The sequence below is a fragment of the Podarcis filfolensis genome (genome assembly GCF_964270895.1).
Source record: "Podarcis filfolensis genome assembly, chromosome: 2".
NCBI classification, from domain to species: domain Eukaryota; kingdom Metazoa; phylum Chordata; class Lepidosauria; order Squamata; family Lacertidae; genus Podarcis; species Podarcis filfolensis.
Genome location: NC_139605.1, coordinates 67,012,443 through 67,038,148, shown reverse-complemented (window position 1 = coordinate 67,038,148; position 25,706 = coordinate 67,012,443). Strand labels below are relative to the sequence as shown.

The following is a 25,706-nucleotide window of genomic DNA, read 5'->3' as shown; positions in this document are numbered from 1 at the left end:
ACATCAAATTGGTTACCTTTTAATATATACAAGATATTTTCTTGTGTACTGAAGCCACAATTCATATTCTTCTATAGCAATCCAAGTATGCTGAGATTTATTATTATAAACCAAGTATGTTGCTATTAAATACCAAGCCAAAAGTTTTTATAATAAACCTGCAGGACTGATATTTTGCAGCTGTTTTTTGGATTTCTGTTCCTTAACCATAACCATGCAATTACAGTAGTTTTGTTTTTTTACAAATAGCCTCCTTCCCATCTGCACCAAAAAAAGGGGGGAGCAGCTATGCAGCTGTTGCTTGATATAATCATGATAATCTGAGCTGCATTTCTAATAATACTGTGGGGGTATTGTTTTTGTTAGTATATTATCTATTTTTGTGATTTTAAAAAAACCTGTGTTTTTGTATTGTAAACTGCACTGTGATCCTCAGAATAAGGTATAGAAACTTAATAACCACCACCACCTGGAAACTCAGACGTATTAAATACAGCACAGGAACAAAGTAACAAATAGACTCGTTTGTGTGATTCACATGAGGCCCTGACCCCACAATCGCCACACACAGGACCTTCAGCTGACAGCTTGCCCAACCATTTTGTTCAGTACACAGGACTGCAAAATCACTGTGGGCAGTTTCAGTGGGCGAAGCCAGTTAGATGTGCTTCAAATGCAATACAATGGTACATTGGTTCTCAAACTTAATCCGTTCCGGGAGTCTGTTTGACTCCCGAAACCGTCAGAAAATCAAGGCAAGGCTTCTGATTGGCTGCAGGAGCTTCCTGCAGTCAAGCAAAAACCACATTGGATGTTCGGGTTCCAAAAAACCGGAACGCTTACTTCCGGGTTTGTGGCATTCGGGTTCCAATTTGGGAGCCAAGCAATTCAAGAACCAAGGTACCACTGTACTGGAGTTGCTGCTCTCCCCATGTTATACTAGGATAGTCTCAGGAAGTTTCACCGTTACTCACAACTAATGTGCAATACTAATGTTTTAGCAAGAATTAAACTTCCATCTTAGTAAAGAATGGAAACATTTTTCCCTTTGAAACCCATGTGCTGTATGGAACCCAAATTGCTCAAGTGCTTGGACTATGGTAAGATCAGGAAGTAAATTTAATCCACTGACATAATGCAGTATTCAGTCCTTAATATTATGAAGTTGTTCCTCACCTCCAATCTCAAAGAAATGAGAATTACTACAGTGCATGAAGTGCAGCTACATAGAGACAAAAGTGACTGAGGGCTATACTGAATGACACCCTGGCCTTCATTTTACAAGTTTCAATTTCTCTCTTTCCTCTTACTGACTGCATAACAGTAGGCATAGTCAAGGCTACTGCCATTCTTTTGCTTACAAAGTAGATTTCAACAAGATCAGTACTGAGAATATATTATGGTCATTTAAGACTGTAGTGTGATATCCAATACTAGTCATAGAGCAGACTCATTAAAATCAATGAATTTAAGTCTACTTATTTCAATGGTTATACTCCAAATATGACTTCGTTGGACATCATCTACAGCCTGTTCAAAACAAGGCATAAATGCAAGTTAGTAATCCTAGAAGTTTCTTTCAACTGAAAGGGCTAGAATGAAATATTAGACAGTCTTTCTGTTAAAATGACAATTTTATAAACGTAATTTAATAAATAAAGTGAAAAAATGCTAATAGGTGAATAACAACTCAAAGCCATATTGCTATCAAAATGTAGGACCTCTTTTAACATGCATTTGCTCTCTGAGAAAATTTAAGTGAATTTATGATCTGAACATCGACTCCCAGTACATTGCTCCTGACTTCATTCAGCATAATCTGGATTCTGCATAGGTTCAAAGAGACATAAAAGCTATTTTTTATTAAACACAACATGGTATGAACCTGCAATATATTTAAAAGTCAACTATCTTCCATTATTAGTTCACAAGTTTATTATGAAAAAATGCTGCAACACTCTTCTGCAGCAACATCTTACAGAAAAAAACCTGTTCTGTTCAAAATAACTCACTATGATGGACAAGTACACGGGACATTATATAGAGGGAAGTGTGAGGGAAGAATGTGGGGGAAACCAAGTGCAGACAAAACAACCATACAATTAAATTAAACAGTTTTCCCTGGAAAAAAAATCAGAACACAAATAAGAAAATCGGTCTTGGTACTTATTTAAAATGTTCATTAAGCTTCAATGATAGTTTGCTATCCTTATCTACAGTCATGCTGGAAAGCTATCGCTAAATGGAAAGTTAATTGTTTTCACAAGGTGTTAAATGTCTACATCTTAATATTTGCAGTCTCCCAGAGAAAGCAAAAGTAACTACAAGTAGAGCTATGCCAGAAACTGGTTTCTTGACCAACAGTGTTGCTTCAGCATGCAATGAACTGGTTCATTCTAAAGTGGTCACAGTCGCTGACAGACAAGAGGCTTTGTATTTCAATATGGCACATCTTTTGGTCCATGTGAAAACAGGTTTCAATGTTAAATGTTTTCTGACATTTTGGAGTTACTGTTGCTCTTCCCATATCCTTTAGGTCAACACATGGTTCATGGCAATACTGTACAAGTGTAAAATCTCATTACAGGAAGTAGTCTGGGGTGCGACGAGTAACATGTGGTTCACCTCTGCGTGGCGCTGGATCAAACTGCAAACTGAAAAAAACCCCAACACTTTTAATAAATATTTATGTGGTTTGTGATATCCAGCTAAAACACAGCAGACCCACTGAAATCAGTAGACTTACACCCACAGAATTCTGTTTGAGTACTCAGGGATAACATTAGATATCAGCCATAGCTTTTAAATTCTCTACATTATTCCAATTTATTCTGCGATCAAGATTGTGGCTGTTTTTGTTTACACTTCTAGATGTAGAAGACATCAGCCATCTCTAGAATGCATGTAATATCCGTCAGTATTAACTTGTAGTTATATTCTACCAAGCTCTTCCTTTAGATCAACAAATGGAGGATCAGTGTAAAACTGACATAGCACTTGAATATAATATTTAACTGTGCTCCTTTGGGAGGAACAGCAAGATATAAATTTAATAGACAAAATTCAGAAGCATTGCAATTTCCAGAGCTAAACCTTGATATAGACGGCAGAAAGATGAAATTGTAGAGGAAGAGCCTGCCATTCATCTAGGAGTTCAATTAAAAATGTATGCAGCCCACCCTACTGTCTTATGGGCTAAGGAAGGTGACAGTGATAATCATATAGATCCTTTGCTCAAAAGAAAGTCTTGCTGCATCTTAAGGATAAATTAGGGAATGCATACTGTTGCAAAGAACAAAAGCAAATATCTCTTCAAATACCATTTTAAATAGAGGAATTCAGCTTTACTTCCCCCAAAACTGACAACCAAGAGAGGCTATTACTAAACTCCCAAAGCAACTTCCTGAATCATTGGGACTTTAGGGTGAAGAGCAAGTAGTAATAATTTAATAATAATAAAAAATATAAGAAGAAGAAGCATCAAGTGCCCAGTATTATTACAATTTGTTACCCATAAGGTTAGTTTTATACTCTATCAGAAGCCTGTTTAGGGAAGTTTTTAATATTTGATGTTTTATTCTGTTTTTAATCTGCTGGGAGTCACCCAGAGTGGCTGGGGAAACCCAGCCAGATGGGTGGGGTATAAATAAATTATTATTATAAATTATTACTACAAATTAGCAGTTTCAGTTATATAGTAAAGCAATAACCAAAAAAGCCCACACACAGTATTCCACAACCACCCACATTTTTCCAAGTATACAATCAGGTAAGATTTGTCAACTTTACTCATCTTCAAACAGCCAGATAAGGCAATTTATGAACAGCATTCTAACTAGAATTATAAATGACATGTTTTGTTAGTTCTCATAGGAAAAATCTTTAAGCACTTACAATGAATATTTTAGAGTATCATCAAGTTCCATGATTGCAGCTTGGTTACCACACCGGTAGCAATAATTTGGAGCACTGAAAATGGTTACTACATTCCGATCATGACACCAATTGTAACCCTGAGGAGGAGGGGGGAAGCACAGAGATGCACATCATTGTAACATGTCTCTCTACGGGGAGGGTAGTAACCTATAGTGGACAGAGCATCAGAGTAAGATAAACAATTTATTACTCTAAATTACCACTTTAAGCCACTCATGTAAGAACTGACAACATAGGAACTTCCTATACAAAATCATGTAAATTGATCTAACCCATTGTTATCTGCTTTGAAGAAGATGCTCTCCAGGATCTCAGGCCTTCCCAATAATTTTATCAAATACCTTTTTAACTAGAGTTAACAGGAATTAAACCTGGAAGCTTCTACATACAATAAACCAGCAATACCAATCAACAAAGGCTTCTTCCTAATGAAATTCATCAATGTCTGTAGAGATAGAAAGCCCTTGGGGTTGAATATGAAGAAATAAAAGAGGTCAGTCAGTAGATGGCAGAACTTCTTGCCCCACACCGCCTCCTGAAAAATATTTAGTATATAAAATCCTAGTGTCAGAGTTTAAATAATTGTACTGCGGTAATTTGTCATGGAATGACACAGTAAAATACAGGTCTAGGTGACAGGAGTCACTTACAGTAGAATAACAGAATCACAAGCCATTCTCATGGCAATAATTATGCCTTTAAGTCTATCCTGCAAGCTCATTTTTTAACAAAAGGACAAGATATACGAGTTACTTTGCCACCACAGGCTTAACATGCCTTTATTTGTATGCCAAAGCAATCTGGTTATGCAGGGAGATTTTCACCTCAAGAAAGGAAACAACATAAAAAGTCTAGGGCTTACCTCCATTACCAACTGATGAGCTCTTGAGACCAGTGTAAGGCCATTAGCATGGTTGAAGGTTTCTGAAATATCTTGTCCAAAAGTATAACCAGCACCTCGAGGAGAAATGCCCCAACCGCCACGATCATCTGGGTCTGACCACAGCAAATCACACATTGGACCCTAGGAAACATTTCAGCATCATTACATAGCCAAAACAAACAAAAAACAAAAAAACCTGAAGAGGGCTAATACAGTACCAAATTTTTAAGAAGACATGTTTGAACAGTAGCTGAATGACTACATTAACATGGTACTTTGAACCAATTTATTTGTTCCCCAAACCACCTGCACTGAGCTCTGTGCGGGAAAGAAGCACGCTCAACACTATGTTCCCAAACTGACATGACTGCTGGGCAAAAACAAGATTATACTCTGCAGCATCTGAACACAGAATTGGTGATGCAGATGTTATTTGCTGCAAAAGATGGTCCTCCCAGCTTTTAAGAGTTATGTGGACCCCTAGTTTGCCTACTCTTAAGTTGAAGAACAAGCTACTTGGAGATGTGTCATCTGTAATTAGCAAACAAATTTCCACCTTTTAACTAAGATTTAGGTCTGTTTGTAGTTTTATTGTTTGGATAAGTGAATAGGACAAGCAGTGCAAACCTTTTGGAGTTAGAGGTCATGTAGAAAAGTAAGGTTTACTTTCACTACACACTCCCTTATAACACAGAAGAAGAATTGGGCATTAGTATGATTTCACACACTAACACAGCACAGAAATTGTAACACAAATTATAGTTACCTCATGTGGAACTTCTTGCAGACGATCAAGTGCTCTGATGTGATCCAGTGTATCTATAGATGGGGAAAGACCTCCATGTAGACAGAAAATCTGAAAGATAAATTCATTTGTTGGGACATGAATTAGATCCAAAAACTATAGCTACAAGTGTTTTTCAAAGTTACAGATAGTTTCTCTAGGAAGAAAATCTGATAAAAAGGTAACAGATCTTCCACTCCGCCTTCCTTCTCTGCTAATATTAGGAACACATCAGTATTTTCAACATACCTGTCCGTCCACCAAGGCAGTTAGAGGAAGATAGTCAAAAAGGTCTGTGAAGTATTTCCAGACATTTGCATTTCCATATTTCCTTAAACATTCATCATAGAAGCCATATACTTGTGTGATCTGTCTGCTTTCATGGTTCCCTCGAAGAATAGTGATGCGTTCACGATAACGGACCTATAAAACAAGATAGTACTGTGACTAAACCAAGTATGTACTTCTCCAGCATTTATATGAGCAGAAGTAAGCCTTAACTTATGGAGATATCATCATCATCATCATCATATTTGTACCCTGCCCATCCAAATTGGTTGCCCCAGCCACTCAAAAACATCTTAATACAGACATCACATTTTAATAAAACATATTTAATTTTGTGGTATATTTTCTGTGGTATAGTATATTTTTGCAGGATAAATCCCAACATTAAACTTGGAGATAGATTATTTTTCAGGTCTGGAATGAACTTCTCTATCCACTTCTGATGGAGATACAGACCCAAGAACACTGGAAGTTTGAACAGATCTCTAAAGCAACCCATTTAGTATGTAGTCTCTTTGGGCAATACAATTGTGTTGCTTCCAACATCATTTTTTCATTAGTGTAGAACCTCCAACCCCAATGACTCAGTCATTATAATGTTCATTAGTGCTGTAAGTCTTACAGCAATTCAGACTATACAGGTATTATATATTTCAATACCAACATTCATTTTAAAATATTACCTTGAGAGCTACCAGAAGTGTTACGGTTTCAACAGAGTAATATCCCCTGTCAACATAATCCCCCATAAATAAGTAATTTGTGTCTGGTGATTTTCCTCCAATTCTGAAAAGTTCCATGAGATCATGAAATTGTCCATGGACATCTCCACAAACTGTGACTGGACACCGTACTTCTTGCACATTTGATTCTTTTGTCAAGATTTCTTTAGCCTGCAGCAGGAAAAAAACAGCTTTACATTAATTTGCAGAGATAATACTTGTTCATTTATTTTAAAGCATTCCACCTGCTCACCTTTCTTTACAAATATAAGTGCCAGGTAATGCATTTGAGACACACATTCCTGGAAGCAAGTTCTCCTGAATTAAGTGACCCAACTTCAGAATTCTTAGATCTGGGTCCACAGGTGTCAGGCACACATGGCTCAGACTGGCAGTTTAATAGAAAGTGGAGCAGTGGAGTAGAAGAAGGGGACATAACAGAGATTGCAAGAGAGGAGAAAATGGAGCAGTCAGGAGGTCAGATAAAAGAGAAAATGAGTGCCAGACAGAATACACAGACAAGCTGGATCTAGCAACAGATCCTCTTTAAATTGCCTTTTTTTCCCCTCCAAATGTTCACTGCCAAATCACAGATCCTGTTTCCATTGGCTAAACCATTTTTTTAATAGAGCTGGTGCTTTCCAGACCTTCCATGGCACAATACAGACCCTTGTGAATTCTTAATTTTAAAGGATCCCCTCAAAACTACACCTCTGTGTATAGTGAAGTATTATATGATTTGTAAGTGGTTTTGCTGTCATACTACGTACATATCAAAGATGGATCCACAAGAATCCATGCCTAGGATATGTGGGTGTGGTGTGTATGTGGGTGGGTGGGTGGGTGGGTGGGTGGTGTTGGCAAGCACCAGATCAGTGATTTTTGATGCATAGTCTAAAACAGGAAGTGTTAATTTAATGGGTGGTAGTCCCCATCTTAGATATTCATCAGTGTGCTAAAATGCAATGCAATACGTTTCTCTTAACCAAATCCACAAAGAAAACTCCTCTACATGCAAAGAAGAGTTCCACTTGCAGCTGGCTCATTTGTATGGTTGTTTCTATCTTGTGCTTAGATCACCACAATAGAAACCCTGGTCAACCATACTACTGCAGCACAATTAATATAAGCAATACAGTGGTACCTCAGGTTACGAACTTAATTTGTTCCGGAGGTCCGTTCTTAACCCGAAACCATTCTTAACTAGAGGCGCGCTTTTGCTAATGGGGCCTCCCACTGCCGGCGCGCGATTTGCGTTCTCATCCTGGCGCAAAAGTTCTCAACCCGAGGTACTACTTCCGGGTTAGCGGAGTTTGTAACCCGAAGCATTTGTAACCCAAGGTACCACTGTACATTAAAATCATGAAATCATAGCTGACAGAGATTTTTTTCTTTCGAGAAGATACAAGATTTCATGAAGGGAACTCCATTAACAATGGTTCATCCAATACTTTAAAAAACCAATGCAGCCAGTGTACCTAGGAATAAACTTGCAACCAGATCTTATGTTCCACGTACTGTATAAGAGAATGATTTTTAGGACAGCAATCTCCAATGAAATAAATGAGGAAACAATTCCAGATGGGGGAGCTCCAAGCATGCACTTTACCCAGAATAAATAGCTGGGTTAGGTGAAGCAGCAATCTTCTGGGAACCCTAACTTTCTGGGCCTCAAGTTGCAGAAAAGCCTTAATTTGACCACAAAAGGTTACAACATCCTCAATGATCCTAATTAGTCATACTTTGATAGAAGCCAGGACCCTAACAGACTACCCAATAGTACAATATGATTAAACACCCTACCACAATCCTATACAGTGGAACCTCGGGTTAAGTTCTGGAGGTCTGTTGTTAACCTGAAACTGTTCTTAACCTAAAGCACCACTTTAGCTATAATGGGGTCTCCCGCTGCAGCCGCTGCACGATTTCTGTTCCCATCCTGAAGCAAAGTTCTTAACCCGAGGTACTATTTCTGGGTTAGTGGAATCTGTAACCTGAAGTGTCTGTAACCTGAAGCGTATGTAACCCGAGGTACCACTGTACTGTACTGAAAATACTTGTTGACAAACTAATGATCTTTGGTACTTGTTCTTTTATACATCAGCAGATAAACACTAGTGTTCTATCTAATTACTTGATTCATATTACCTAGTTTTTTACTTAAGATTATCCAGTTTTCCAATTTCTCTTTCTGATGAGCTCAACCCCATGTGTATAATTACTGTCAGACAATGGGACGCAGGTGACGCTGTGGGTTAAACCACAGAGCCTAGGGCTTGCCGATCAGAAGGTCGGCGGTTCAAATCCCCGCGACGGGGTGAGCTCCCGTTGCTCGGTCCCTGCTCCTGCCAACCTATCAGTTCAAAAGCACATCAAAGTGCAAGTAGATAAATAGGTACTGCTCCGGCGGGAAGGTAAATGGCGTTTCTGTGCACTGCTCTGGTTCGCCAGAAGCAGCTTAGTCATGCTGGCCACATGACCCGGACGCTGTACACCGTCCAGTAAAGCGAGATGAGCACCGCAACCCCAGAGTCATCTGCGACTGGACCTAACAGTCAGGGGTCCCTTTACCTTTAATGCTGCACTACATGAACCAACAGTCTGATTCAGGAAGGATCCCTATGTTCCTAGTGCTATATTCCCACTTCGAAAAAAGAAGTGGCACTGAAAGTATTGCCTTCTTGTAGCATTTTTACCATGTGAAAATGGGTATGCAGTAAATATCATAAATGATTTATCTGCCCAGAAGCTATCCAGAAAATTGTAATGTAAGAGTTGTTCAGGCTGACATAAATGCTTTCCAGCACCTTGTTAAAAGAAACTCCATCAATGAAATACACATTCAGAGCTCAAGTTTTACTTGGATTCACTCTCTAAACATTGTATTGCTTTGGATCAAAAGGCAGAATGAGTAGCAGTACTCAAAGGTACTAGATGACACACTAAGCTCCAAGGCACACTCAGGCTCATCAACCAGAGAATCACTACTATTTATTTTCTCCCAGTTGTACAAGTGCCACCACCAAACCTGCCTATACCACCATAACCATCATGGCACAAATCAGGCTCAATTTTTTTGAAGGGAATAGCCTACAACTTCTGTACCACTGCTGTTGACGGTGTCACAAAAGGTTGAAACCGCAGTAATTTTTACAACCTCCTGTTAGACCTGGGACAAAAGAACAATGTTGGGACAAAGGAAGAAGTGTTCAAGCAGCAGGTATTCACTTGCCATAATGGACTGGGATTCCTCCAGTCCTGACTATTCAAATTCCAGGCTTCATGCAGTAACAATGCCTCTACCTCATTAGACAAATCCACTCAGTGATGAGTTTTATAGAATATTCTGAATTGAACTTTTTTCCAGAAAATCTTGTTCTGGCCTAAATCAACTGAGATCCAATTTAACATGCTAAAAGGGTATTTACATTTAATATACGATAGATTAATTTTAAATGCTGCATGAAGGTCTCAAATCTTTTCCAACAGCTAAGAGAGGCAAAGGTGAATGTACATTATTGTTTTATGTGATCCCACTGAGATCCCAAGATGAAATTTTGCAGGTAGGTCTTAAAATATTAAATAGCCAATACAATTTTTTGGCAATTTTAAATCATTTTTTATTCACTTTTTAAAATTTTCAATTTTGTAATTGAAATTTTAAAGTAAGTCCATCATGTGATATATTGTATTAAAGCCCATGAAGTTCTGAAAAGATTGATGTTTTTGGTTTTGATGTATCTCAATTCTGGACTGAGCTTTTAAGGCAAGGCCAAAATTCTCATTTTGGAAATTTCAAACCCCTATAACTCACAAACAAGATGAGATAAATAATGAAAATTTTAGATTTAAACTTAGTTTTGATCAATAAGTGTACAAAATATTAAGAAAATTGGATGACATGAGGTAAAAAAAAAAGTTGGATCACTTGATATGGAATGACCCAGAAGATATGGTACTGAGCCACCTGCATCAATCTATTTCTAAATAATCTTTTACATGCAATAGCCCAGGACATACTGTTTTCCAAAGCTGCCACGTCCATAACAAGATCTGAATCATGAATAATTTTATTCCATTTTAAAGAAAAGCCTTCCTACAGTCCAAAGGCCTTGAGCCAATTCACTTAGTGACTCAACTGTGGACTCCTGCATGACCTTAACTTGGGTGGATATTCTGAAGTGCTTGTTGGTCAGGATCTCTATATTCACTGAATTAAATACTGCACCTGTGATGCAAAAAAGTCCTGCAGCCACCAAATCTGTCTCTCTACTCCCTGGGGATACTTCACTTACACCCTGTTGTCCATTTTCTCATACACACCTCCCATGAACCATTTATATGGGTTCAAGAAAGGTGAACAATGAGGAAAACCCTGTCAATACATTTAATATTTTCCTGAGATCATACTGGGGGTTGAACAACAATCTGCAGGAATGGCCCTGTTCTCCAATCATTTCTCCTACCAAGTGTGTGTGTCTTTTAGCATTAGTGGAAATATTAATATTGGTCACCAATATTGAAAAGAAGAGTGAAAAAGAACTTATCTTCTTGAAGGCAGGCACTCCTTCAAAGTCAAACATACCTTTCCTGCTAAACAGAAGTTTAGAACATTCATTCTCAGAGGGATGAGGCTTGATAATTCAGAGTATTTTTAGGAACTTTAGCTTGCATTTTAGTGTTTCCCAACATCAAACATTACTTGGGGACCTGTCCTGGTTGAGTATAGAAATCAGTATTTCACACTGGTTACCAAGCAAAAGCTATCTCTGTGCTATCATACCAACTATGGAACTCGCAAGATTGATGAATTATCCTTTTGTAACGTTTGTTAAAAGCCTGGGAGCTCCACTATCAGATCAAAAATGTTGTTTCTGCCACTTCCAGTAGTCTCATCTCTAATGTTAACTGCTCTAAAAACTAAAGGAGAGGGGAGAGAGGAGAGGGAAGAGAGGCCCTACATAAATTTTCTAAACCACATCCATCAGTTTTGTGTTCTTGTTATAAAAAAGCACGCCTAGACATTCTGTTGTTGTGTCCATAACCTAGGTTTGAGGTGCCATTTAGCTCCTAGCTTTCATATCTCAGTTTCTAGCACTGGGTACACCCTAGAAGACTTAGGCCTGCTTAGCTTCAGCAAGCTGGTGACCTCATGAATCTTCAGACCATACTTTTTAAAGACAAAAAGCAAATTATTTCTCTTTTAAGAATTTTCTTGAACCGCATTGGGTACCATATCCATCAAGGCAGCTGTCTTTATCTTTGATGTTTTTTCAACAGCTGTAACTGATCTACTCTTTGACAACTGCTTATCATCATATAATTTATACAAGATTCCATCACATCTCCAATGCTTTTCAACATTTACATGAAATGCTGAAAGAAGTCATCCAAGGGTTCACCAGTATGTCAATGACATCCAACTTTACTTCTCATTTTTATCATTGTTAGGTGAGGCACTGAAGTATTGGTGATAGCTAGATGAGTGCATATAAATAGAAACTTGATCCTAACAAAATAGAGGTGCTGTGGGTACATAGCTTGTCTGCTCAGGAAAGTCTAATCAGTTCTAGACATCATTACACGCCCATTATGGATCAGGCTTGCTGTCTGGAGTGCTCCTAGATCCAGCTTTGTCACTGGAGGCCCAAGTAGCTTTTGTGACACACAGCATTTTTTATCAAGCCAAGGCTGATACGCCTGCTGTGGCCAATCCTAGATTAGCCTAGACCAGAGGTTTTCAACCTTTTTGGGTCCACAGCTCCCTTGGCCAACTACATTCTTTCCTCGCACCCCTGAGGAGCTCAGTAGCCTCAGCAGCCCAGAGCCAGCAGCCCCTCACCCCTTTCCAAACACCCTCCCTGGTAGAGTGTTCTCTCAGCCTCCTCTCCTCTCCCCTCTTTCTTGGGCTGCCTCTGGGCAGTCGCAGCTGCCACTCCTGGTCTTGTGTACTGCCCACCCTGCCCCAAAGATACGTGCCTCCTCACACTGCCCCACAGGGGCCTGGGAAGCACCCTCTGGCCAGTCCCAGAGGCACCATTCACCTAGGGAGCTTGTAGCCAGGGCTGCTGCAACAAATAGCCACCACAAGCCTTTGAGAAGCAGAGATGCAAGAGGGCATCAGAGAAGGGAGGGAAGGAAAGAGTGACAGAGGCCTGTGTTGCCCGTGGCACCCCTGACCATCATTCAAGGCACCCCAGGATGCCACAGCACACTGGTTGAAAACCACTGCCCTAGACAGTTATCCATGCTTGGGGGGAGGGACTCAGATTGTTAAAGTGCTATGCGTGGGGCTACCTCTGAACACTGACCAGAAGCTATAGTTTAGCCACTAGATTGTTAACTAGGATAGTACCTTGGGGTAATATAACATGAGTCAACATGGATTTCAGCCGTATAAGTACAGTTCTTAGGATGCAGCCTATTGCACTTCTCACAATGAGGTCACAAGGAAAAGGTTTTGATTGTTGCTAAAACTGGTTAAATAATAAAGTTTTTACCACTGGCTATTCACTACCCTATCTTCTGCCAGGCTGGATAAGAGCTTGTGCCTACAAAAGTAAATCAGTTGAATTGTGTTCCTAAAAAATTATGCAGGATAACAAGATCCAACTTTACCTCCCCAATACTTTCTCTTTCAGATAAAGTCAATCTTTCAACTTTAATGCCAGCCTCCAACCCAACATCACAGAAAACAGAGCCAGGTTCTCTGCTGTAGCCATCAAAACCAGCCCAAAATTATTAGAGGCATTCAAAATGTCTGCATTTTTAACTATTTCTGATTGTTAATTTTGTTCTATTCTCTTAAAAGATATTGTTTGTGTGCATGTATGCTGTTGTTCTGCTACTGTTGCATTGATAACCCTATACTGTATTTTATGTTTATAGTCTGCAGACCAAATGAAGTGGAACTTGCTAGCTTAAAACAATGGTCAAAAAGCTTCATTAATTCTTATGAGAATACTATATTATAAACTCCTTTCCAGCAGGTTCCTATTAGCATTCAATTTAGTTCTGAGTTTCAGGTCCAGTTCTTGATTGCTTTTCTATTACTGAAGTACTTGAACTAAAAAGGCAATTAGGACCAGCTACAGCTTTGGAGATAGGTGAAAAGCAAGAAGCTTGGGGAAGGCAGGTTGGTTTCTCTTGCTATCAACCTATCAAATAGGAAGGAGCAGCATGTAGAAGTATTTTTGTATATTTCCAATATCTGTGTCAGTGGGTGATATTTCCTGCTGTCATTTCTTTAAGAGTCCAACAGGCAAAACCAGATAACAAGGCAAATTTAATCTCATTACCTCAAAACACCCCAGTTACTTATCTAGACTCACCTCTTAAGCACTTTGCCTTAGATTTCTGACTGTTCTTTACACTAAAGGTGATTCCTCCTACACCCATCTGTTATTCTTTGCCTTGACTGCAATATATGCTGATTATACTGAAAGTGATCTTTTCTTCTCTCTGTAGAATAAAAAATGTTTCAAACACACTCTTACCTATCAATAAGAAATGTATTCCTAAATGATCATAATAAAGCACTTCTCCCTAAATGTTTGCTTTCCACCAAACAAACCTGTTTATTGAGAAGCCTACCTTCCAGACCAACTGAATTTTCGACAATTGATAAGTGCCAAACTATGTTCCTTAGAAGCTGTGTGGCCATACACATTTCACTTAAACAGAGAAATCATTCCCCACTAATAAACTCACGTGGCTTACGCAAACAGGATAACAGAGGAAGGTATCAGAAAAGTCAGGCACAGAGGTTTTCAGAAATACCCCCCAAAATTAAGGGGCAACCTTAAAAATAGCCCCATGAGCACTGGGCATGCTCTACCTGCCATCAGATAATATTAAATGCTAATTGGAAAAGGAAAAGATGCAGAAGACAGAATGCAATGCTCTGCTTGGAGGGAGGAAATTGGTGGCTGGAGGACACACACAAATTTTACTAGTGCTCTCACTTGGGTTCACCAATGCATATTCCTTATTTGTTTGGGAGAAATTATAATTGGGAGAAATTGGGACTTATTTATAAGGGGGGGGACTAGGGTAAACCAGAGGGAAAAGATTTTATTTCTGTACTTTTCACAAGCTGTCAGCTAGTTTTGCCCCAGAAGCCTTGTCAACCATGAAATATGGTTAACAACAAAAAACTGAAGTATGTTTCTAGTGCCACAGTTAACAAACTTCCCTTGATACTAACTTTAAGAAGCACTCCAGATAACAAGGGATAATAAAAAGAAAAGCTAAAAATGCCAAGACAACGCTTTCAACCATTACTTATGTTTTCACATTGGCACCAGTCATTTGAAGGAAGAACATCTATGAGACTTCCATGCATTTCAATTTTCTTGTATTTCAGCACAGTAAAGACATGTTTATACGCTACTGTATAGTTGCAAGAACTTCTTTGTCTCAAACCCTAGTCACATCCACCTCAGCAGCAGAAAATGCTGCAAAAAGTGAAGGGATTTACAATCTACAAATTAAATGCATGTTGCGCCCACAAGTTACCACGTCTAGTACACGTCTAGCTCTGTGTCACTGCTTGCTCTCCTCAGACTGCCCCAGGTTATATACATACAGTAGGAAACTGGGTAGCTCCAGGAATGTAGAGGAAGAGTTTGCTTGCCATTTTAGAAACCAAACCAGTTAAGACTACAAAAAATCCAATTTTCCCAGACTGAAGAAATAAGTGACTCCACAAACTAGTATTTCACAATACACACACCAGAAGCTATGGACATCTGATTCTTCTGGGTACTTTGCACAGGACAAATGGACTCACACTGTAAACAGCAAGTGACAGCACAAGGTTGAATTCAACAGGCAGAAGCTGGGGACTGGAAGAGTAGCACAGGACTTTTGTCTTTGTACATTAGTATGAGGCCATACTGTATGATATATTCTGCTTCCCAAATCATTACAGCCTGAACAGCAGTGAATTCCCACAATTCTATTTTCTGTATAGATAGCACTGGAATACTGTAGACTTGATTCCGACTTCATATGGGACTATAATATGCTACCACAGCAGCTAAGTTGTACAGAAACAAGAACCCCAATAGTTAACTCGGCCAACACGGCTCATGCTCAACATGTTGCTAATTAGCAATACTTTTACAAGCAGTTTTACACCTCAACCCCAAGCAGAGGCATTTAAAAGTACCTTACACAGATGCCAATGAAACCTGCAACTAAGTGTGCTCAGGCGAACTGCCACACAAGAAAATACAGTAAGCAGAAATAAATTCTAAGAATTCCAATGAAAACTTGTCAGTCCAATGTACTAGTAACTACCCTGATTATGTAAACTTCCAATAATAAAATTTACCTGAAATATATTAGGAAATTCAAACCTTCATATCTTAACATGCCAGGTTAATGTGATGTCATTTAGTATTTGGCATACTTACATTGAGGCAAGTTTGTCAATCCCTTCCCCATAAAAAAAAATCATTATGTCCATGGAATTAAGATAAATATAGAATTGAATTTTTTTAAGTACTAAGGTGAAATAATTTGACAATAATTATTCAATTACTGCATGCAACAATACAAAACAACCCTACACAAAGATTGGATACTTTGCCACTTTTATCCCCCTTATTCTCCCCCTCTCTCCTTATTAACTATTCCCAACTGCTACCCATTCATGCTTAACCACCCAGATAGTGTTCAAGTGACCAGATCGTTCCTTCCCTAACGCAAAGCAACAGAACAAGGCTTGGTGGTAAGCGACCCAAACAAAAAAGTGTGCCTGTGCAAAGTACATTGACGTCTTGTCCAGATTTTCTTTTCGCCAGGGTCTTGCTGCCGCCCCCCACAGAAAGAGAAGGCTTTGCCCGCTAAGAAGCACAAGGGGGTTTCTATCAGCACAGTAATGCACTGTGTATTTTCAGCGAAAGGCGCCATTTTAAGAGTCAGCGGAAAAAAGGAGGAGCGGAGGAACTAGATAGAGAAGCGGTCGATGCGACAGGGGGCGCAGGGCTGCCGGGGGGGGGGGACCGATCCTCTCGTCCGGTCATGGGGCAAAATACCCCCGTCCAGATCGGGAGGGGGGTGGGAGGCTGGAGAGGGGAGGCAGCACTGGCGACGGCCTTTCCCCCCAAAGACTGCACCTGCCCGAGGGACACACCCCGCTCGCTACCCGCCCTTCCTGCCCCCTTCAGCGGAGTCCCCACGACTAGCAGCAGCTCGAGGCAGAAGCTGCTATTCATCCACCGTGGGGCTCCCCCCCTCCCCACAATCCCCATCCGTCTTTGGCCTTTCCGGCCTTTCCACCGCGACGGTGCCTCTTGCGCCAATTGCGGAACCCCTGCTCTGGGATGGGGGGGCTCTCCTGCCCCCCATCTCGCTCCTCACCCCAAAGGTCGCCTAAGCAGACCTTCCTCCCTCGCCTCTCCTCTCTCCCTCCGAGGAAGGACCCCCACCCCCCGCTCTCCTCGCTCCCTCCCTCCACCTGAGCACCCTTCCCGGGTGAACATACCCCGGCACCCCAAGGGCCTCCCTCCCTTTCCAAGCAGCGGCCTCGCTTTCCCGCCTCCGCTCGTCCCTTCTGCCGCCGCCCCCGGCAGAGTCCCCGTCGCCCTCGGAGGCTCCGCTGGCTACCCACCTTCTCGCAGAGGCTCTTCACCTGGCCCTCAGAGAGCTGCTTGCACTCGTTCAGCTGCTCCACCCACTGGTCGAGCTCCTTGGTGAAGACCTTCTCCTCCATCCTCGCTGCTCGCCCAGCCGCCGACGCCGCTCTTTCCCCCGCTTCCTCCTCCTCCCTTCCTCCCTTCTGCCTCTCGCCGGCACCCGCCGCCCCAGCCCAGCCCCCGCCGCCGTCCTCCTCCTCCTCCTCCCCCTCCGCACAGAGACTGCACTGCCTCTCGCTGGGAAAGAAACGACGAGCGGAGGGGCAGGGAAGGAGAGAGAGAGAGAGAGGCAGGAAGGGCCGGATCCGTCCCTCAGAGGCGGCGAGAGCAGCAGCAGCAATGTGGCGGAGGCGGCGGAGGCTACTCGGAAGCTCGCTGGTTCTCTCCCCTCCGTGTAATGGCTGCCGCGCCTTGACGTCACCCGGCCACGGTTCCCACCCTCCTCCTCCTCGGAATCGGCAAAAGGGAAGAGCCTCGCGCCTGCTCCAGAAGAGGAGTTGCGCATGCGTCAGGGGGCCTCTCTACGGGTGGTTGTAATAGCGAGGGAGGGTGGGGCCGCCTTAAGGAACCTGCGCGCGCCGCTGGGAGCAGGCGCAGAAGCGCCAGGCGTCGGTGCTTATCCTCGCCTATTGCACGTTCCTCGGGGCGGGGGCATCGTGGGATTCTGGGGCGGGCGGGGCGAGTTTATTTGACAAGCAGGGTGATTTGGGGAGGAGAGACCGCTAAAAATTTAAATCCATAGGGTCACCATAGAAACGCAGGGTTTGTTTTTTTTATTTTTGCTGAGCGCTGGCTCCATGGGGGCGTTGCTAAGAAGACAACTTCTTAGCAAGTTTGGCGCCCCCCCTATGTACTGCTCTTGCCTAGTGACTTCCTCTTCTCATATTGTGGGCAGGGCGGCCAGGGATTGGTGGTGGTGTCTAGGAGCAGACACGCACCGCCCTCCCGAAGGGCAGTCAGGGACTCCGTTCTGTTCCTTGCATTCATAGAACTGAAGAGTTGAAAGAGACTCCGAGGGTCGTCTGGTCCAACCTCCTGCAATGCAGGCATCTCAACTGAAGCATCCATGACAGATGGTCATCCAAGCTCTGCTTACAAACCTCCAACGAAGGAGAGTCCACCACCATCCGAGGGAGTCTGTGGCACTGTCAAACAGCTCTTACTGTTGGAAAGTTCTTGGGTAAAAGACAACTCGTATCCTGTTGGTTTTCCAGCTCTTTTAACCCAGCAGTTTTCGTTCTTCAAAAGTCAAGCAAGATTCCATTGGAAACATCAGACTGTAAAATCTGTTTGTCTGAACAATGTTGATGTAAATGATGTATCTAAGGCCCTAGATATGAGACTCCGCACAAGTACTGGCTGCTCTATGAATATCAGGTGGTGTTTGTAAAATATATATGTACTGATCAGGCCAAAAGAGAACTTTTCTTGATATAATTGCAGTTGCTGAGAAGCATTATTTCCTATCAATACTAGTCCCTTCCCTAGATGCTTGAAAGACCTGTTTTACCTGCTGTACATTCTTGCAGAATTTGCTATAGCAAAAATGCTTCCTACAGGAATCCAACTTGTTGCATAATCACCAATGGCTATTTCTTACCACACCATTGGTTCTACTTTATGGCACGATATTTGAGGGGTGTTCGCATGTTACATTCAACAAGTGTACAATCCATGCACCTGTGTACATAAAAAGTAGTACCTTATGTGTAATGTTTGATAACTATAAGTTTATCCACATTGGAATGCAATGGCTGAGCAGTAAAAATGAACCAGTATACTCTGTCACACAAACACTTGTACGTGTATAGAGACAGTTTGTACCAGTGTTCAGTATAATATGTGAACAGCCCTATGATTGACTTTTGCCTCTCTATTTAAATTTTCACCCTTGGCATATGTTATTAGACAAGACCCTTGGATTCAGGGTGTTAAAGACAAAAGGAAATTAAACCAAAATGCTCTTGTACTGTATGTGAATAGCACCTTCCCATGATAACTGCAAGTGCTAAAATTGTTACCGTGAAAAGTCTCTATACAATTAATAATAATAATAATAATAATAATAATAATAATAAATTTTATTTATATCCCGCCCTCCCCAGCTGAAGCCGGGCTCAGGGCGGCTAACAACAATCAAATAATCAAATAATCAAACATTTTAAAAAGATTTCATTATAAAAATTAATTAAAATCAAATTGGTGGCAACCGTTAAGCAAAATTCTGTGCAGGTTGCCAGAGGAGGGAGTCAGGCTGCGCCCTAACCAAAGGCCTGGTGGAACAATTAAAATGGCTATATTACTCCTAAACTAATGGGATTCTGATATATTCTCCCCCACAATCTTTTAAACATGTAGGTGAAGTGTTTAGAAAATTCTTGTGCATAGCTTTGTGCAGATCACACTCAAACCCAAAATTCCAGTTGTCATAGAATTTTAGTGTTGGGAGGGACCTCGAGGGTCATCTAGTCCAACCCCCTGCAATGCAGGAATTCTCTATAAATAATAAAGTATGATTTGTTGTGCCAATATAGCATCTAATGGAATCCATTATGAAGCAATCTGGTAAAATCTTGCCTTTATGGAAGCCGGTGGATGCTTGCCATTGACTTCAATTGATCAGTCTTTTTCCACATCTTTATCTTACAAGTGGCAGGTGGTAGTAAATTTAATTACAGTTAATTCAAATTAATTCAGATTCATACAGTGAAGAATGAACTTACACAACATGAATCACTGCTGAAGAGGAGGATCAAAGCAGAATGGATGAGCTATTGACACAGAGTCTAGTAAAAATTCTTGAACAGATTTTTCTGTAGGAGAAAGTCTTGTTTGATGTGATAGTTTAGCTGTGGAAGTTATTTTCTCTCTCTTTATACTAATCAGAAATGATAGATAGCTGTGAAATGGCACGAGATTGCCAAAGCAACAATTTAAAACAATGAAATGTTCAGAATCCATTATTTGTGAGGCTAATCTGGCAAACGAAAGCCATGAACAAACAGATTCTGTCATGAGTTACAGCATGTTCAGAGCGGTGTAGCTCAGGACCTTTGGCAAGAAGCTGTATTGGTGCCCCCCCCCAACTGAAAAAGTCACTTTACCACAGTGCAAGAAGGATGGGAAGATTTTCCTGCGTTTGATCTTGCTGTGACAGTGATGGTGTGTTGCCACACACATATATGTCATACACTCCATAATCTGATAGGTGCTTTTTATGACTGCCCACCCCCATGGACTGCGCCCCTAGTAGGGGCTGATTTCACCAACCCCTTGGTATGCCTTCAAGTATGCTTTAAATGGGACATAGGTGAGCAAGTGGGTGTATATACTTGCCAATACAGATATACTGTAATTCAGGATTTACTGACCTGTTAAACTCTGCACCACACCCTTTCCAAATCAATCTAATTAAATCTGTGTGGCAAAGGCATGCAATTAACTTGCCCTTTTGGATCCTTATATCCAGGAATTTCAGGCGCCGATCTTAAACACCCAGCGTGAGGGGACCAGAGGCCAAATACAGCCCTTGAGATGGTTCTACACAGACCATGCCCCTCTCCTCAAGCCTCTATTAACTAGCCCTGCTCCAGGTCCTCCTCAAGTGCTTTTGCTAGTTTGAAAGTCCCCTTGAACTGTGATGTCTCTTGCTTGCTTGCTTGCTTGGATGGAGGTGTAGAAACATCTGGTTTTTGCCTGGTTGGAATGTAAACAACGGTAAAAAGGTCAGAGTCATATGTGTGTTGCCCTGCCCACTTTTGCTTTTGATCCACCACCAAAGGCAAAATAATACAGCCCTTGAGCTGAAAAGGGGTTCCCTTCTGCACACTCTGCATACATTCCTGGGATTAAGGTCTGTCAAACTCTATGGGGCTTACTGTTTTATGGGCAGAAGTGCTTTTAAGTTCCTTGGTTTTCACTTCCCCAATTTTTTTAGGCCAGGCTATACTGCTGGACGCTAGCACCTCCTGCATGTCCCTGTATCCCTCTGTCATATGTGAAAAGGAGTTTCGCCTCTAAAGCACATATTTACATCCTCAATTTACTATTGTTGCACAGAGCTGTTCACATTTGGGGGCAGCCTCCAGGTTAGGAAAGTGGATGGTGTGGCAGGGTAACATTGAAAGTGGGAAAAGCATAACCTGTGAATGGTGGAGATGCACATTGACTGTAGTTGGAGAAGATTCCCAAGTAATCCCGAAAGCGCTTGAAAATGCATGTGTGATCTTTGCTTTAGAGCTAAGAAGCATATGGCTGCCTTCCAGGGCAGATGGCAAAGCTCCCACGCAGGCCTGAGTCCTCCTAGCACCTCTCTCTTGTAAAAGGAAGCACTGCCACCACCTCAACAATGTTCTGAGAACACGAACAAAACATTAGCAAGAAAACTTCAAAAATATAACCAATTATTGTGAAACTGCCGTACATCACTTCATTGTAGGAGGGCCTCTGTTGATTGGGTTGGGCAAGAGCATCCAGATTGGCTGTGAAAGCTTTTTCCAATTTTTTTTCTGCCTCTGAGCACCAGGGTCTCCTCCAGCTAGCCTGTTTACTGAGCATTTGTCCTGATTTTCTTACATGGTCAGTCTTTATTGAGCATTCATTCCGATTTGTACACAGGCAGGTTGTATATCATTATCATCATCATCATCAGATGCAAGGGTAGGCTATATGCCTGTTGTTGTTTAGTCGTTTAGTCATGTCCAACTCTTCGTGACCCCATGGACCAGAGCACGCCAGGCACTCCTGTCTTCCACTGCCTCCCTCAGTTTGGTCAAACTCATGCTGGTAGCTTCAAGAACACTGTCCAACCATCTCGTCCTCTGTCGTCCCCTTCTCCTTGCGCCCTCAATCTTTCCCAACATCAGGGTCTTTTCCAGGGAGTCTTCTCTTCTCATGAGGTGGCCAAAGTACTGGAGCCTCAGCTTCACAATCTGTCCTTCCAGTGAGCACTCAGGGCTGATTTCCTTCAAAATGGAGAGGTTTGATCTTCTTGCAGTCCATGGGACTCTCAAGAGTCTCCTCCAGCACCATAATTCAAAAGCATCAATTATTCGGCGATCAGCCTTCTTTATGGTCCAGCTCTCACTTCCATATGCCTGAGTCCCTCTTAATTCCTAGATCCAACAAGGATCCAATTGCTGGAGTAGCCAGACAAGTTTATTGGTAATGGCCCCTAAGTATGGAAGTAGCTCTGTGCCAGACAACAAATGGGTGGGGGCCCCTCTCTCAACTGTCAGGTAGAAAGAAAAAAGCCAAGGGTGAGTTGTGTGAGGTAAAAGCTAGATGCAGGCTGAAGGCTGGGCGGCTGAGAGCTAGAGCCGTGCCTGATTTCCACTGGGATCTAAAGCTGTGGCTGTGGGAGACGCAAGGGACCCTCTGGGAGTATAATACTGGGAATGTCTCCATTGTAGGTTCAGGTTGTATATATGTGTAAATAAACCATATATCATAAAGGCACTGCAGTATTCACTGTCACTCATTCCTAGGAAACCAAACCATGAAAATCAACTCTGGGACCCCTGCAGTCTTGCACCACTCACAGATTGGGGTGGCATGCAACATTATATTGACATGGCAGTGATCATTCATCCGAATTTGCTTGTGCAGTGTTTATAAACCTTCTCATTAATAATTTATTTATCCCACACCTTTTGGTGCATTTCCCTGTGATTTTCTTAACTGGAAAAAGTCTGAATTTGTTATTAAGAAATGATTTGCTAAGCTAGGGAGTTTAATCCACTGTGATTGTGCAAGCTTAAATTTACATTCTGTACTTGAATCTCTCCTGCAAAATATGGTTCGTCTGGAGGTGATCCAGATCAAAATGTATAGGGCTACTAACCCCCTAACAAATAACCATCAGCATTTGTAGCTTAATGGGGTGGGCTGGGTGGACTCCCACTAAACTTACACTGGTATTCAGACACTGATTACACTTCCACTCTCAGAAATTGGTTGTCTCGACTGTGTGTCCTTGGACTTCTAAGATACCGGTACCTCAAGCAGGTGTTATGTGCTTGCCAATCACCAGTGCTTAATTTCCAGGGGAGTGGGGAAACAAGTCAAGTCTGGAAAATGACACTTCCTGATTTAGAAACCCTTCCTTTCATCCCTGATGAGTAGTGTGAAGAAAATGCACTGCAAACTTGCAGTGGAGTGGTTTTTTCTTTTTTCTTTTTTTCATTTAAAAGCCTTTCTTAATTCATATATTCAGAGGTATGGTATTCCAGGAGAGGACGTTTTCAGCAGAGGCTCATCTAATGCCAACATTGCAATATTTTCGGTTCCAGGCAAAAGTATTTTTGTTTGCTCAAGTATTTGAGCCAGTTGGAAGTTAATTTTACAGATTATATTTATTGATCTGTTATTGTATTGTTCTTCTGTTTATTGGTTTTATGCTGCCCTGAAATGCAAAAAAGGATGAAGGTAATTATAAACATGTTTTTAAATATAGACATACATTCCCAGGTTAATTGCTGCTATTGTGAAGAGATGCCAGGGTGGTGAGCCTTGGTAAAACAAAAAGCTTGCAGTGTTTAAATTAATATGCTAGAAAGTACTGATAATCTGTATCAATAGTCTCTTGGCTCCAACCATTCCTAGAGTGATATGCCATATAACCCAATGAATATTTTCTTATTCCCTGCTCATTTACAGAAGCTCTGTAAATATGGCATAGATCATAGGGATAAAGAGGCAGTTGCCATGGAGATAATGTGATGCTACAGCTTTGCATTACAATTGCATGCATTTGGCAATTGGCTTGAAGAGATATAAAATCCACCCCCTTAAAACAAAAGCAAAAAATCTTCAGGAAATCTGTCTCTTCTCTTTATGCCCATACAGAAGGGATTGGCACATTCTGGCTTTGAGAGAAATGAGTACCTGGGAAGGAAATTGAAACCGCAGGAAAATCAACTCTCATGAGTTCTTACCCATATGAATGAATGCAAGGCCATAAGATAAACCCATCTGATAAAGTGAGAGAAACTTTCTTGTGCCTTTTATAGACAGATTTTTTTTCCTGAGCTTGATTATGAGGTTCAAAATGGAACCTAAGTGACTTGGGCCACAGTAAGTGATAGACTAATACAGAGGCAGCCAACATAGTGATCTCTAGATGTTGTTGGACTACAGCTGCCATCATCCCTGACCACTGGCAATAGTGAGCTGGGACAAGGATATTGGCAAGACAGCCACAGCAATGCCTCACCTCTCCCATAGGCAAAGGGTATGGGAGAATGTGATGCTAACAGCTAATACCAAGATGGTCTACCAGGCTTTTATGCTGAGCACACTGCTTTATGGAATTCCTGGATGCCAAGATTCAGGTTTGGGGCAAGTACTCCTTGGGGAGAGAACCTCAACAGAGACTTAAAATGTTAAAAAATGCAGCAAAGTAAAGTGTGGAAATATAGGCTGTTAGACTTTTAGAATTTGCTCTTCTAACTTCCTTCCAAAGTTTCCCTCCTCCCAGGATAGAAAAAAGACCAAGGTCAAGTTCATGTGCTTTTTCATACAGCATTCAGAAAAAGTTGCACTGGCAGTAAAAGTTGACTTGGTTACAGTGGTGAAAGTTCCTAAATTATTGGTATAGAAACACAAGAATGGCTTGTAAGATCCATGTGGTCAAAACCTCTTCTCGTGTTGAGCTTCTCTGGTGGGGAAGGGGATATTGAGGGGAAGAAAAGGATTGATTATGCAGTCCCACCCAAGGTGAGCTAAACATAACAGGACAGCTTACTCGATGGTCTTAACCCCTTATTGCCTTATTGAAGTCTTAGGTTAGGGCTCTTTGGGACAGAAAGCTGTCCCATTGACACTGAGATCCACACTAAGGAATCTGTGTATGCTTCTGACCTTGCAGGATTTTAATAAATGTAACACTGTTTGAAGTCTGTGTGCTTATACAGTAAAGTAACACCACATTCTTCATCTGCATAATTATAATGAAGACACACTTTTCAAAGCCATTGTTGAATCATATTTCAATTTGGATAAACATTTTCCCTCTTTGTCCTTTGGACAAGTGATGCCAAACCTCATTGCCTGGTGCCTTTGGTGTGTTATAAATAGGTGGTGATGCAATTAGGATAATTATTGTGGTACTGAAAATAGTTTGCATCCTTACACAACAAAATGTTCTAACTCAGAGCCTCTATTAAGAGGGAGGAATAGAATGGTGTGGCAACCTGAAATTATTTATGTATCACTGTTTGGTTACCATAGATTAGATCATGAATCTACCTTCTCTGTTTGGTAGGAGCAATTTGCAGACAAGTTTTTTAAAACTTGGTCCCTGAGTCCAGAGCTGAAAAGGTCCAGGGCCCTTGACCTGGGGCATATTGTGTGTACTTATGCAATCAAATAAAAGCAGTTATATCTGTCCACTTAAAAGACATATTAGTATTCCTGAATGATAATATTTAGTATTTAGCTTTTAAGTGTTC

At 41.3% G+C, this 25,706-nt stretch overlaps 1 protein-coding gene across 2 annotated transcripts; it reads right to left on the bottom strand.

The window, feature by feature from the left end:
* Positions 1-1,917: 1,917 nt before the first annotated feature.
* PPP2CA (protein phosphatase 2 catalytic subunit alpha) lies at positions 1,918-17,702 on the bottom strand. 2 transcript variants are annotated; one of them, XM_083600172.1, is made up of 8 exons: positions 17,232-17,379; positions 13,945-14,074; positions 6,575-6,784; positions 5,853-6,026; positions 5,586-5,675; positions 4,799-4,960; positions 3,895-4,013; positions 1,918-2,654 (listed from the first exon to the last, which is right to left on the bottom strand). In XM_083600172.1, the coding sequence occupies exons 3-8, from the start codon at positions 6,689-6,691 to the stop codon at positions 2,582-2,584; spliced, it is 735 nt and encodes a 244-aa protein (XP_083456298.1). In that variant the 5' UTR covers positions 6,692-6,784; positions 13,945-14,074; positions 17,232-17,379; the 3' UTR covers positions 1,918-2,581. The 2 variants fall into 2 exon arrangements, with proteins under 2 accessions (XP_083456298.1, XP_083456297.1); XM_083600171.1 differs by lacking the exon at positions 13,945-14,074 and having other exon boundaries at positions 17,232-17,702.
* Positions 17,703-25,706: the final 8,004 nt, after the last annotated feature.